This window comes from Pseudophryne corroboree, chromosome 4 (genome assembly GCF_028390025.1).
Source record: "Pseudophryne corroboree isolate aPseCor3 chromosome 4, aPseCor3.hap2, whole genome shotgun sequence".
Taxonomy (NCBI): domain Eukaryota; kingdom Metazoa; phylum Chordata; class Amphibia; order Anura; family Myobatrachidae; genus Pseudophryne; species Pseudophryne corroboree.
Window position 1 is genome coordinate 554,864,067 of NC_086447.1, and position 14,247 is coordinate 554,878,313.

The window sequence follows — 14,247 nt, forward strand, 5'->3', positions numbered from 1 at the left end:
ATTCCACGGTCCGTTTCTTTCACCCATTTCTCCTTTGTTTTCCTCCAAGGTACAAGGACATCCACTTGGAAGAAGAATATGACAACCTCTTTTATGCAGACCATTGATGAACTATGTCACAGACACCCAATACTTTTAGTGACTTTAACTATCTACTGGAAACCCAATACTTTAGAGACTGTAATTTTACGGACACTGGAAAAGCTTTTGTTCACCACTTACAGCAAAAGCACCGCGAGACATCAGACAACACGTACATCAGACAAGACATCAACAAGACCTCAATCGGCGACTGTATACTAAAACTCACATAGTTATATGACTGCATTTATAACGCTTGTTTCTTATCTTCATCTCTACAACCTCCAGGTAGTATCCCACATAGTCGACAAGTGATTCTCACATATTAGCATCCACATACTCTCCCCCCCTCATGCATCATCAACTAATGTGCACCCCATTTGTTGCAACCAAAAGCCGAAAAGAGCTCGGTAGAGTTTGACAGCCCATCCACAGACCCTTAATACGGGATAAGAAGGATTCAAATGTATACTTCGCAATACCTCGAAGCTTGCTTTAAAACACGTACGGCACGATGATACATGACCCCAGACATGGATTCATACACACATGCTTTACTATCTCAATAGGTCATATCTTTCCCACCTTCTCCTCTCCTCCCTTTACCCAATCATAAAAAGGTATTTACATGATGACATATATTTTTCTGTTTGAATTGTTTAGGAAGTGGCAGTTATTGGTGACTGCCAAAGGGTGGACTGTCAAAGTCGAAAAATATCGTTATTCTCATCGCCTAGTACTAACCCCAATGCACATGCCCGCTGCTCGTGCACCCACTCCCCCGTGCGTACGCATCCCCTCAGGTTGCGTAAGGGATGCTCCCACGTCGCCTGCACGTGGGGATGTGCATTTACGGTAGAGTTTGTGTGCGTCTGGCGGGCGACTCGATCGCTACATATTTAACCAATATAGTGCGTTTTATAGGTAATAATCCCTTTAATAATGTCTGCAAGTATGTTTAGTGTAAATGGTTCAGGGACCTGGGAATTCCTCTTTTCACAATACAAAGGGTCTGACACAGGTTGAACAGTGGTGTCTGGTACCTAACTGAAGAGTATTTTATTAGAAACAATCCGGTGCTGGTTAGGTAGAGATTAGTCGCTCCTGCGTATAGTTATGTTTAAAAGAAGTTTATGGACATTTAAATGTATTTGCTGTTTTATTACACATGAGGTGGGAGTCCTGAGGATGCCTCCCACCTGAGCAGTTGGAGAGAGACACATCCCCCCCGTACGAACCCATATATGACCTTTTGTTATAATGCAGAGACAAATTCCTGTGTCCAATGAACAATGAGATTATAGGACCATTGTATTGTACAGTATGTTGTGTATATAAAGACCCCCATAGCCAGACCAGCCTCACTTCTATCCAAAAGGTTTTCCCCGTGATGACTGAGAGCTGGTTTCCAGATAGCGCATGCGATTCATTCCCAAGTGTGTAAGTTTTTCTCTGTGGCCATTTCGTTACTCTGTATGTATGCAATTGTTCTTTTGTAGCTAACCTATAAGTGTTTGCCATTTATCCTCTTTCTGTTTATTTGTATTTGCAATCGTTTGCTAGTGTTTGTATTTCTGCTTAGTTATTGTGTTTAGGTGTTAATGTCAGGTCTGTAGTGTATGAACTGTATCTGTTTTCCCCTTTTTACATACTAAAAATCGTCAGTAAAGGTGTTGGAACCTTAGCAAGGAGTGTGTGTTTCACTAGTTAGTATAAAGGGTTGTTGAGCGTCTCAGTCGCTCAAACAGCTTTCATATCATAAAGGTTAATCAGCGTTACATTGTGATAATATTACAGTACTAAGGTTTACAGTATAAGCATACCCTTATAGTGTGTTGTTACAAGGTTGTCTGTGTGTAAATCAGTAAGCGTCACTCGTATCCCGCTCTCGCGGTACAGCGTCTGCTACGCTATTAGCGTAGCTTTACGGTACTCGGGCCGCCTATAGCGTGCTCGATACCAAGCGTAAGCCGTGAGCGAACGTGCCGCTCGTGCGTCTCGACCACGGCCTAGCGTCTGCTACGCTAAGTGCGTACCATTACGGCACCTTGTGCGTCTATTGCGTATGTTGTCTTTAATAAGTATATAGCTTAGGTTCAAGATAAATAATTAGCTTTATCACCAGAACAATAAAGCGAAGCGTTTCCATACGGAATTTGGAAACTTTCACATATTTGTTCAAAGACTCGAGTTGAGAATAAGCCAAAAGGACCCATTCGGTTTCAGGACTAGGAACACCGTGGAATAGTACCCCCTGCCTCTCTGAGCCAGAGGCACCGGTACTATCACTCCTGTATCCAGGAGAGATTGCACCACCAAATGGAAAGTTTTTGCTTTTACCTGATCCAAAGGGATGTTTGTTGAGCAAAACTGATGAGGGGGACGTTTCTTGAAAGAGATGGCGTATCCGTGAGTTACGACTTCCCTTCTCATGCGTCCGAAGTGGTCTGTAACCACGCCTTAGCAAACCGTAGAAGTCGGCCTCCCACCCTGGGATCTCCCAGGGGGAGGCCCGCCCCGTCATGCAGCAGGCTTGTCTGTTTTGGAAGCAGGCTGACGAGCCGCCCAGGCACATTTAGGTTTGTGCTTAGAGGTTTTGGAAGTGCGAGACTGTTTCAGGTACGCCTGACCCTTTGCTCTTTTTAGACAGAGCAAATTTGTTTCCTTGATTTTCCCAGGATTCCTGACGAATGTCAACCAAGTGGTCAGAATGAGGTAAAACTAATTTAGTAACCTTCAGATGTTTAAACTTATCTGGTTTCTTAGAGGTAGCTGGAGGCTCTTCGTCATCATCGATTTAAAGAATCAGCCTGATAGCCTCCAAGAGGTCAGGAACATCCACTTGTGTCAGAGATTCCCCATCAGAAGCATCTGCTTCAGTGGCTGAAGGGTCAGTGTAAGCGCCATCTTCATCGGATGAGGTATCCAAAACGTGTGGATTGTGAGGAAGTAATGGCCCGTTTTGATGACCCCTTGGTCTTAGACGGGCGAGAGTCAGGTTTTTGCTTAGCCAGAGACTGATTTAATTGCTGTAAATGAGAGGACAGAGTATCTGCCAATGACGGATTAATTGCAGGGACAATATGTTGATGTAATGGCACAGGAGGTACGATAGGGAGCGTAGTCAGTAAATTAGAGAAAGCAGCCCAAGGTGGGTCTTGATTTGCCCCCGTTGCTGCAGACTGACCATGGGTAAAGAAACCCCAGTACCTGAACCCTCAGCTGCTATTTTTTCCTCCGAGTAATCCGTGGCTTCAGCACTGCATGATGCAGGATCAGCCATAGATCGACCACGCTGTTTAGCAGACATTATATGCATGCGTAACCTTATAGTACAATATATGCAGACAAATTACCTGACAAAAAAACCCCTGTATAGTGTGACTGCAAAGCAGAGCACAAACAGAGGATTTAAGAAGTATGTGGTGACTGTAAAACACAGAGAAAAATTCCAAAGTAGTATATCCTGTGAACCACTAGATTTATGAGGACCCTGACGCACTGAGCCCCCCTCAGTGTATAGAATATAGGGATAGCAATATGTGTGGCATACACGAAATAGAGATCACACAGCAGCTATTGGCACACAGTCAGTCACATATACAATGCAGAAATTATTACCAACAATACAACTGCACTGGACTAGCAATACTAAGTACAAACTGTACAACTAAGTAAAGCTATATAGGTATATAGATATAACAATGCACAGTAAAGACTGGATGTATATCACAGGATAATTGTACTAAATATCCCCGTAGTAATGCACTTGTTCTTAACTAAAGGTGGTTACACACTGATAGATATATCTGCAGATCAATTAATCTGCAGATATATCTATGGACGGATCGGGCAGTGTGCTGTCATGAACATTCAGCTGTCAATCACCGCCGGCCGCCGCAGCATGTGTACGGGCGGCCGACTGGTCGCCCGTAGACACACAGCGACGCACCAATATATCGGTAAATATACTGGCCGTCAGCTGTGATGTGGGGCCGATGCGATACGTCTGTGAACGATGGAGTTCACAGACATATCGCCCGTACACACTGGCCGACGGACCCGCGATATGTCGGCCAGTGCGTACCCACCTTATCACTGTCTAAATGACATGTAGAATACTTAAGTGTCCTGTAAAATGCACAGCGCTGATGATGCAGGCGGCTTTACAGAGGAGGCATTGCCCAGCAGTCCCAGAATCAGCTCAGCATGTGTGTAATGGCGCCCAAATGCTGACAGGGAGTGAGGGAGACAGAGAGATGCAGCTCCAGGGCGGGACCATTTGCAGTAAATGGCACCTGGAGCTGGGGGAGGGGCTACAGGTCAGAGCCTTATCCCCTCTGCTGGACTTCACCACCAGATACTGCAGGGCCTATTAAACTGGATTATGACGTAATCCAACCTGTGCCCCTTGCCCTGGGGTCCCTGTACAGCCACAGTGTCCACGCCAGCGCGCGGCCCGTCTCCTAGAGACCACGGCGGATCGTGGTTTTCAGCGGGTCACGCCTGAGGGACTCTCTTACCTCCTCCCTGTAATGCGGCTACGCTATCCTGGAGAGCAGCGGCAGGTGTGTGTGTGCCTGAAGAGAAACCGCTGTAAGTACCAGGCAGCCAGGGCGCGGGAGTATACGTAGCAGCTGGGGGAGGTGAGGGAGCCGCAGCCCGATATGTCAAACTGACATAAAGCACTTTTAAGTGCCTGTGCTGTGGCACTTGAAGTCTTCTTTCTTAAAAAAAAAAAAAGCTATTTTCAGGGCTGCTTAGCGCACACCTCCCTGTTAGCTGCCTGCACTGCAGGCACCAACTTACAAACTGAGCTCCTGTGCACGGAGGTGGGGTTATAGAGGAGGCGGCGCTGTGCATCTTGGGAACAGTTAAAGCTTTTAGTCTGTTGGTGCCTCGGCTCAAGATCCAACTCTACACCCCAATGTTATTCCCTGTGGAACCCCAGTGTACCCCGCTGCAGAAAAAGACAATTTCTGAGCGTTTTTTGGCGAAAAAAACGTCAGTTAAGTTACAAATAGATTTTGAGCCTGTCATGTGATGGAAGAGAGGAGAAGACAGAAAATGTCATGGTGCAAACAGAACTCAGAGGGATAATCTTAAGCCTCTCTGACCACAACATAATGCACCATGTGATTGTTGTTACCATGGCAGTCTATTGCACTGAGCAGAATTATTAATGACTAATAGCAGCAAAAAGATTAAAAGGGGAGTTGCAGAGCTGTACATGTAGATTATGGAGACAAATATGTTATAATAGAACATGGTGTAATCAGGGCAGTAGAGAGCCTGGCTGTGCCCAGATACCTTTCAGGGGGCGTGGCCTAATCACAAAAAATACAGAAACAATTATATTTTAAGCGCCTCCCTGGCCACACTGCAAACCAGCACACTGCTGGGCTGAAGCCAAGTAAAGGGGGGAATGGGACATGACCTAGGCCCCCACTGGGCCCCTCCTTCAGGCCTGGGCCCTTGGTAATTAGTACCCCCCTCGGTGCCACCGGCTGTAATGTAAAAAAAATATATATGCACTACACTTCTTTGTAGCCCTAGTAGCTGAAGCTCCAAACATAAATGAAAGAAACACAAAATGAAAAACCTTTCAATTATAATATAAACTCTTATTTTCTTTAACCAAGTCAATATAATAATAAATAAATATTCTTTAAATTATAAATAAACAATTTTACCATTTGCAGTCTGATTGATGGTGTTCTACCAACTGTTAGTCCAACTGGGCTAAAACCACCTATTAAAAAGAAAAGACAATAAGCATGTGTTTTTCTTAGCCTGTTACATCTAGTTCCAGTCCTTCACTGTTTTGAAAGCAGTGACAACTCTGGGCAGATTCATTAGAACAGGAAGTAACTTCACTCATCAACTTACGAGTTCACAGCCTTCAAGGGTATACATTCACGATCCCGGCTGTCAGGATCCTGGCAGTTGAAACACCTGTCAGAATACCGATGCCGGAATGCCGACCAGGTAAGCATCCCGCCGCCGGTATACAGACAGCTTGGATCCTGAAGGTAAGTATTGCCGAAAGCGTTAGAATTTGGCTGCGGTGGGGGGGGGGGGAATTAAGCAACACCTGCAGGAGGTTAGGGTTAGGCTGCGGGGACGGTGGCTAGGGTTAGGCTTTCGGGAGAGGGGTTATGGTTAGGCACTAAAGGGTGTGGGTTGGGGTTAAGCTGCGGAAAGGGGGGGTTAGGCACTAAGAGGGGGAAGTACGGGTTAGGCTGTGATAAAGAAGGGTTAGGGGGGTAGGATAGAATACTTACCTCACCCCTGTTGGGATCGTGACCATCGGGATGACTGTGTCGGTATTGTGACCGCCGCCATCCGCCTGCTGCATACAGCTGTGACCGCATTCATCCCAATCATTGAATATTTATCAAACAGGATTGTGAATTTTATGTTAATAATGTTCCTGGCCGTAATGCTGACTACGTTAATCACTCACTGGTGCTGCTTGTTCCCCTCTGCCCTGCAGAGGGAATAGTTTTAGTCACCTATTTCTCTTACTTCCTAGAGGATGCTGGGGTCCATATTAGTACCATGGGGTATAGACGGGTCCACCAGGAGCCATTAGCACTTTAAGAGTTTAATAGTGCGGGCTGGCTCCTCCCTCTATGCCCCTCCTACCAGACTCAGTTTGGAAAATGTGCCCGGAGGAGCCGGTCACAGCTAGGGGAGCTTTACTTTGTTGTTTTACAGGGAGGCTGCTGGCAACAGCCTCCCTGCAGCGAGGGACTGGGGGGGGGGGGAGCAGTGTTTGTCATGCGGGGTCTTGAGCCACTGCTCCCGCTGACTGGACGTGAGCTCCAGAGGGGTCTAATCACGCCCCGCCACAGGGGAATGCTCGCCCCGGCACTTGCAAGCGGGGGGACAGTGTGAAGAGGGCGGCTAGAGGGTAGGAGCGCGGTCTTAACTGCGCTCCTGGAAGGCTCAGCGGTGCGGCGCTGGGGGGGCGCCCTGGGCCAGCTCCGGACCCTACACTGGTCACATCAAGCCTGTCGGGGTCTGCGGATCCAGGCCAGCACAACTCGTCCGGCATGTATAATCATTCACAGAGCGGGAAGACAGCGCCACTGAGGGGGCGGAGCTTCACTTCAGAGCGGACCCAGCAGCGTTCAGCGCCATTTTTCCTGCCTGCACTCACTGCCAAGTGGATCCAGGTCCCTGCAAAGCAATCTCCAGCTATCTGTACGGTACCATGGGGTTGTAGAAGGGGGGGGGGGGGGGGGAGGCTGTATTATAGGCCGTGTCACCTATTAAGGGGCACAGACAGCGCGGGTTTAGGGTCTCCCTATACACAAATAGCGCTGTGTATGGGTTGGCTCCAATCTCTGTGTCTCTCTGCCATTTTTTGGGGGGAAACTCTGTCTACATAATACCCTGTGTGTTTGTGGGGTGTTTGTGGGTGTGTGACAACATGTCTAGGGACACTGTTTCATATGCTGCAGATGATTTGTCTTCCCAGGAAGACTCCATACCATGTAATCAGGATTGCACTGTTTTAGCGCAGAACCCAGCTAGAGAGCCAGAATGGTTAGTCTCTCTGAGGGGGATTATTTCTCAGATTTCTGATAGGGTTGCTAGGACAGAGCATGCCACTCAGGCCCTACAATACTCTATGGTTTTATGGTCTGATACTGCCTCCTCGGTGTCCCCTGTGGTACATTCTCACAAACGTGCACTTGCTATTATGCAGGATGACACGGACACAGACTCTGACGCTGCAGACGGTGACGGGGATGTATTGAGGGGGACAGCATCCCTTGCTAAGGGGGTGCAGTTGATGATTGAGGCTGTTAGGGATGTTTTACACATTTCGGACACACCTCCAGAACAGGTGGAGGAGGCCTTCTTTACAGATAATAAGAAGCACCCCCTTACTTTCCCGGCATCCAAAGAATTAAATGCTATCTTTGAAAAGGCATGGGAAACTCCGGAAAAGAAATTCCAGATTCCCAAGAGGGTCTTGGTGGCTTCTCCCTTCCCTGAGGAAGATAGAAAGAGATGGGAGTCCCCGCCGATCGTAGACGCCTCTGTCTCCAGGCTGTCCAAACAGGTGGTATTACCGGTCCCGGGGTCTACCGCGTTAAAGGACCCGGCAGATCGCAAGGTGGATGCTACGCTGAAATCCATTTACATGGCTTCAGGGGCTATATTGCGGCCTACTATAGCTTGTGCTTGGATTGCTAAAGCTATTGCCAGGTGGTCAATCACTCTACAGGAGGAGTCGTCTACGCTGGACAAAGGTGACGTTGATTTCTTTTTTACGTAATATTTAGGATTTTGCAGGGTTCCTGGTGGATTCCATGAAAGACATGGGTTCCATGGCTGCGGGGATCTCCTCCATGTCTGTCTCAGCTCGCAGGGGTCTCTGGCTGCGCAACTGGTCTGCAGACGCGGAATCCAGGAAGTGTGTGGAGGGCCTACCATACAAAGGTCAGGCTCTCTTTGGGGAGGCGCTGGATGCGTGGATTGCCACGGCTACCGTGGGTAAGTCTCCTTTTCTCCCCTCAGCTGCACGGACTACGAAGAAGCCTTTTACATCTTCCACGTCACAGTCCTTTCTGCCCGCAAGGCCTAGAAAGAATAGCCTTCGAACACCTTCTTCAGAGGTGGTCGTGCCAAGGGAAAGAAACCTGCTCCCGCAGGTTCCGAGACCCAGAAGCCTGCTTCTGATACCCCTAAGTCCTCCGAATGACGGTGGACAGCTAGGCCTGGAGGCAGGTCAGGTGGGGGCAAGACTCCGGCAGTTCAGCCACATTTGGGTGTCATCGGGTCTGGACCCCTGGGTTTTGGATATAGTGTCCAGAGGTTACAGACTGGAGTTTCAAGATCCCCCGCCTCACCGTTTCTTCAAGTCAGGCTTGCCAGCCCTGCTGGCAGACAGGACAATTCTTCTGGAGGCCATCAAGAAATTGGTGGTGTCAGAGGTCATTGTTCCGGTCCCACCTCAACTGTGGAACAAGGGTTATTATTCGAACCTTTTTGTGGTACCAAAACCGGATGGTTCGGTATGGCCTATTCTAAAGTCTTTGAACCCTTACCTCAGGGAGTTCAAATTCAAGATAGAATCTATGAGAGCTGTCATCTCGGGACTGACGGAGGGCGAGTTCCTGGTGTCTCTGGACATCAAGGATGCTTACCTCCACATTCCCATTTGGGCGCCGCATCAAGCATATCTCAGATTTGCACTGATGGACGATCACTATCAGTTCCAGGCGCTGCCATTTGGCACCGAGGATCTTCACCAAGGTAATGGCGGAGATGATGGTTCTCCTCCGCAGACAGGGGGTGAACATAATTCCATATCTGGACGATCTCCTGATCAAGACGGCGTCCAGGGAGAGGTTATTGCGGTCCATCGCGCTCACGAAACAGCTGCTCAGGAAGCACGGTTGGATTCTGAACCTTCCAAAGTCTCATCTGGAGCCGACAAGGCGGCTGTCTTTCCTGGGAATGATCCTCGACACGGAAGTGCAGAGGGTATTTCTCCCGGTGGAAAAAGCGTTGGTGATTCAAACAATGGTCCGGGATGTCCTAAGACCTACCCGGGTATCGGTTCATCAATGCATACGCCTTCTGGGGAAGATGGTTGCTGCCTACGAGGCTCTGCAGTACGGCAGGTTTCATGCTCGACCTTTTCAACTGGACCTCTTGGACCAGTGGTCAGGCTCTCACCTACACATGCACAAGAGGATTCGCCTGTTTCCGAAAGCCAGGATTTCACTGCTCTGGTGGCTGCAACTTCCACACCTTCTGGAAGGGCGAAGGTTCAGCATTCAAGACTGGATCCTTTTAACCACAGATGCAAGTCTAAGAGGTTGGGGAGCAGTAGCCCTGGGAGAAACCTTCCTGGGACGATGGTCGGATCAAGAGTCACTCCTCCCAATAAACATCCTGGAACTCAGGGCCGTATACAACGCCCTTCTGCAGGCAGCGCACCTTCTACAGCATCAGGCTGTTCAGGTGCAGTCAGACAATGTGACTACAGTGGCCTACATAAATCGTCAAGGCGGAACGAAAAGCAGGGCTGCCATGGCAGAGGTGTCAAAAATCCTCAGCTGGGCAGAAAGGCACGCGGTGGCGATGTCGGCAATCTTCATCCGGGCGTAGACAACTGGGAAGCAGACTTCCTCAGCAGACATGATCTCCATCCAGGGGAGTGGGGCCTCCATCCGGAGGTGTTCGAGGAGGTAACCGGTTGGTGGGGGGTTCCCCACATAGACATGATGGCCTCACGCCTCAACAAGAAGCTACGGAGGTACTGTTCCAGGTCAAGAGACCCACAGGCAGTGGCGGTGGACGCACTGGTAACATCGTGGGTGTTCAAGTCAGTGTATGTGTTCCCTCCACTTCCTCTGATACCAAAGGTTCTTCAGCTTGTGAGAAGAACAAAGGTTCTGGCAATCCTCATTGCTCCGGACTGGCCAAGGAGGGCTTGGTACGCGGATCTGCTGGATCTTCTGCTGGAAGATCCACGGCCTTTACCTCTTCGGGAGGATCTGCTTCTGCAGGGGCCGTTCGCTTATCAAGACTTACCGCGGCTACGTTTGACGGCATGGCGGTTGAGCGCCAGATCTTAGCTCGGAAAGGTATTCTGAGTGAGGTCATTCCTACCCTGATACAGGCCAGGAAGGGGGTAACGTCTAAACATTACCATCGCATTTGGAAGAAATATGTTTCTTGGTGTGAGGCCAAGAAGTTTCCGGCGGTGGAGTTTCAACTTGGATGTTTTATCCTTTTCCTGCAAGCATCGGTGGATATGGGACTGAGACTGGGCTACATAAAGGTCCAGATCTCTGCTTTGTCCATCTTCTTCCAGAAACAATTGGCTGTTCTTTCTGAGGTTCAGACCTTTTTGAAAGGGGTTCTGCACATCCAGCCTCCCTTTGTGGCGCCTACGGCTCCATGGGATCTTGATGTGGTGTTGCAATTCCTGAAATCTGATCTCACGTTTCTCACGTGGAAGGCGGTCACCTTGTTGGCCTTGGCCTCTGCACAACGCGTGTCGAAATAGGGTGCTTTATCTTGTAAAAGCCCCTATCTGATCTTCCATGAAGACAGGGCGGAACTTAGGACTCGTCCACAATTCCTGCCTAAGGTTGTGTCAGCTTTCCACATCAACCAACCTATTGTGGTGCCAGTGGCTACTGACTCCTCAATTACTTCAAAGGCCTTGGATGTAGTGAGGACTTTGAAGATTTACGTGAAGAGGACGGCTCATCATAGGAAAAGTGACTCTCTGCTTGTCCTCTATGATCCAAAGAAAATTGGATGTCCTGCTTCTAAGCAGTCGATTTCCCACTGGATCAGGTTCACTATCCAGCATGCTTATTCCACGGCAGGATTGCAGTGTCCGAGATCTGTAAAGGCCCACTCTACTCGTAAAGTGGGCTCTTCCTGGGCGGCTGCCCGGGGTGTCTCGGCAGTGCAACTCTGCCGAGCAGCTACTTGGTCTGGGTCGAACACGTTTGCCAAGTTTTACAAGTTCGATATTTTGGCCTCTGATGACCTCAAGTTTGGTCAAGCAGTGTTGCAGGAGCCTCCGCGCTCTCCCTCCCATACTGAGAGCTTTGGTACATCCCCATGGTACTAATATGGACCCCAGCATCCTCTAGGACGTAAGAGAAAATAGGATTTTGGTTACCTACCGGTAAATCCATTTCTCTTAGTCCGTAGAGGATGCTGGGCGCCCGCCCAGCGCTTCGTTTTCCTGCGTTATTTTTTATGGTTCAGGGTTACCTGGTTCCTAGGTAAGTTCTACGTTATTTACTGTTTCAGCTGTTGCTGAGTTGTTCCGGCATGTTGGCTGGATTTGTATGTTTGTGTGAGCTGGTATGAACCTCGCCACTATCTGTGTAATTCCTTCTCTCGAAGTATGTCGTCTCCTCGGGCACAATTTCTAGACTGAGTCTGGTAGGAGGGGCATAGAGGGAGGAGCCAGCCCACACTATTAAACTCTTAAAGTGCCAATGGCTCCTGGTGGACCCGTCTATACCCCATGGTACTAATATGGACCCCAGCATCCTCTACGGACTACGAGAAAAGGATTTACCGGTAGGTTACCAAAATCCTATTTTTTTTACTGAAGCACATTGCATTGTAAAGAGGACAAAAACAGTTAGTGCATAACACTGCTACATAAATGAGAAAAAAAAACTTGACAAATGGAAGTCACTCAAAAGCATAGTCCATGAATAGAAATTGTAAATGTAACATCCGTATTTAAAGCACAGGAATACACAAGATAAACAATGATGCTGCCAATAACAAACATGGGAAAATGTGGTGCACCCAGCGGGAGGCATGATGACAGCTTGTACGGATTTCACATCTATTAGAGAAGGGAAGATTATAAATACAGCTCTCTGATACCGCAAAAAGAAACCTGTGCATCTCTCCTTTTCTCACAATGTTTCTACCAAGTCCATTTTGAAGACATGCGCTACCTTTCCTTAAAAAGTGAAAGGAAGGGAGGCTTGCTGTGGATCCAATTCTGAAGAATGGACTTGCTGCTAGCTGAGTTTTATTGCCAGAAGCCGTAGTTACTGCCCCTGGCAAGGCCATGTCTCTCAGTGAAAGCCGCTAACTCTGCCTGCACAGGCCCAAATGGGCCACCATTTATTAGCTGGCTTTTGGCGTAATTATGTATTAATAAACATTTATGTCTGACTAAAAAACATTCCCAGACACAATGAAAAAGGTCTGCATCACTCTGATTGCATTTAAGACAGTGATGAGAAACAGAAAATCCGATTACGTAACACCGCTTGGAGGGGGGGCTAAGGGGGCATGCGTCCCGGGTGCTGAATCTGAGAGGGTGCAGAGATGGGTACTCTGCCTCCCCTCCTTCCTCTCACCTCTTAGAGGCTACCTTCTGCCTGTACAAGAATTCTCACTGCAGATACCCGCTCCCCAGCACCACCAATGAAACTCCCCCCCTCCCCAGCAACTAGAACGCTAATGAATGGGGCAGGGACGGTGACCAAGGACTGTCCAGCTGCTACCTTTCATTTCCGAAGCACTGGTCCATGGCCGCTCACACACTCCTGTGTCTGTGTAAGCGATGTCTGCCCCCAGGTCTGTTCCCCAGCGCCACCCCCTTCCCGCACGCAGCTCCACCAGAGGAGGACAGGGCCCTAAGGGGCTACCTACTGCCAGGTCCCAGAACTCTCGTTGCAGGTCCCCGCTCCATAGTACTACCAATGTAGACTCCAACCACCCCCCGGCAACTTCAACACTTATGAATTGGGAGGGGTTGGCTGTTCACACACTCCTGTGCCTGTGTAAACTATGTCTGTCCCCGGCCTTGTTCCTCAGCGCCTCCCCCTTACTGCACAGCAGCTTCACCAGAGGAGGACAGGGCGAGAGGATGAAGCAGCACCCGATAATTAGTCTGGGCACTGAGGTGAGGTCTCTATATGCCAGGACAGCTGCTGTCTCCCAAAGTGCGGTCCTAGGTCCCAATTTGCATGCAGGGATTTGTAGTCTTACAGCAGTTGGCCAGTTAGAGTCCTCCCCCCAGTGTGTGTGATACTGTGATTGCATGGCTTATATCAGGTATATAACACCATCCAGTCCTAGGGACTCCTCTCTGCGATAACTCACATCATGTGTCCCCCACCCCCCACAGAAAGTTGGTATTCCTTCTCTTTAATTGGTCCTAGGTCCTGACTGGCATACAGGGATTTGTAGTCCTACAACAGTTGGCCAGTCAGAGTCCCCCACAATGCTGTAACTGAGATGCATGTTAGTTTTCTTGTGTTCCTATACATTTTCGTAGGGAATGTGTGCTGAATGCACTCTGACGGTGCTAGTTGTCACTTTGCTAACTATTTATTACTTTGTTTTTGACATGGTTCCAAAGTGTGTGTGCATGGGGGGCACCAAATTACTGCCTTGCCCCGGGTGCCAAAAATTCGAGTTTTGGCCCTGTCCCCAGGGTGCCTAGGCACACAGTTTGAGAACCACTGGGCTATGAGGATTAATGTCAACACGTAAGAATTAGAGGTGTATCGCTGAGTGCAATGTTTAAGGTCTGAAAAGTCACTAGGGATCCATCAATTGATGATGATGATGGTGGCTGGGAGGTAGCCATTTGTGCACAGGAAAAAAATTCTGTCTCCAGGTCATGTTACAGGAGTC

At 48.8% G+C, this 14,247-nt stretch overlaps 1 protein-coding gene across 6 annotated transcripts in view; it reads right to left on the bottom strand.

Annotated features, from left to right (window-relative positions):
• The window catches only part of AHI1 (Abelson helper integration site 1), a 688,430-nt gene that overhangs the window by 200,571 nt on the left and 473,612 nt on the right, over positions 1-14,247 (bottom strand). For all 6 annotated transcript variants that reach the window (XM_063917381.1, XM_063917377.1, XM_063917376.1 and 3 more), the window contains one exon: positions 5,775-5,833. In XM_063917381.1, the coding sequence (XP_063773451.1) occupies positions 5,775-5,833 (59 nt within the window). The remainder of the gene's footprint in view (positions 1-5,774; positions 5,834-14,247) is intronic.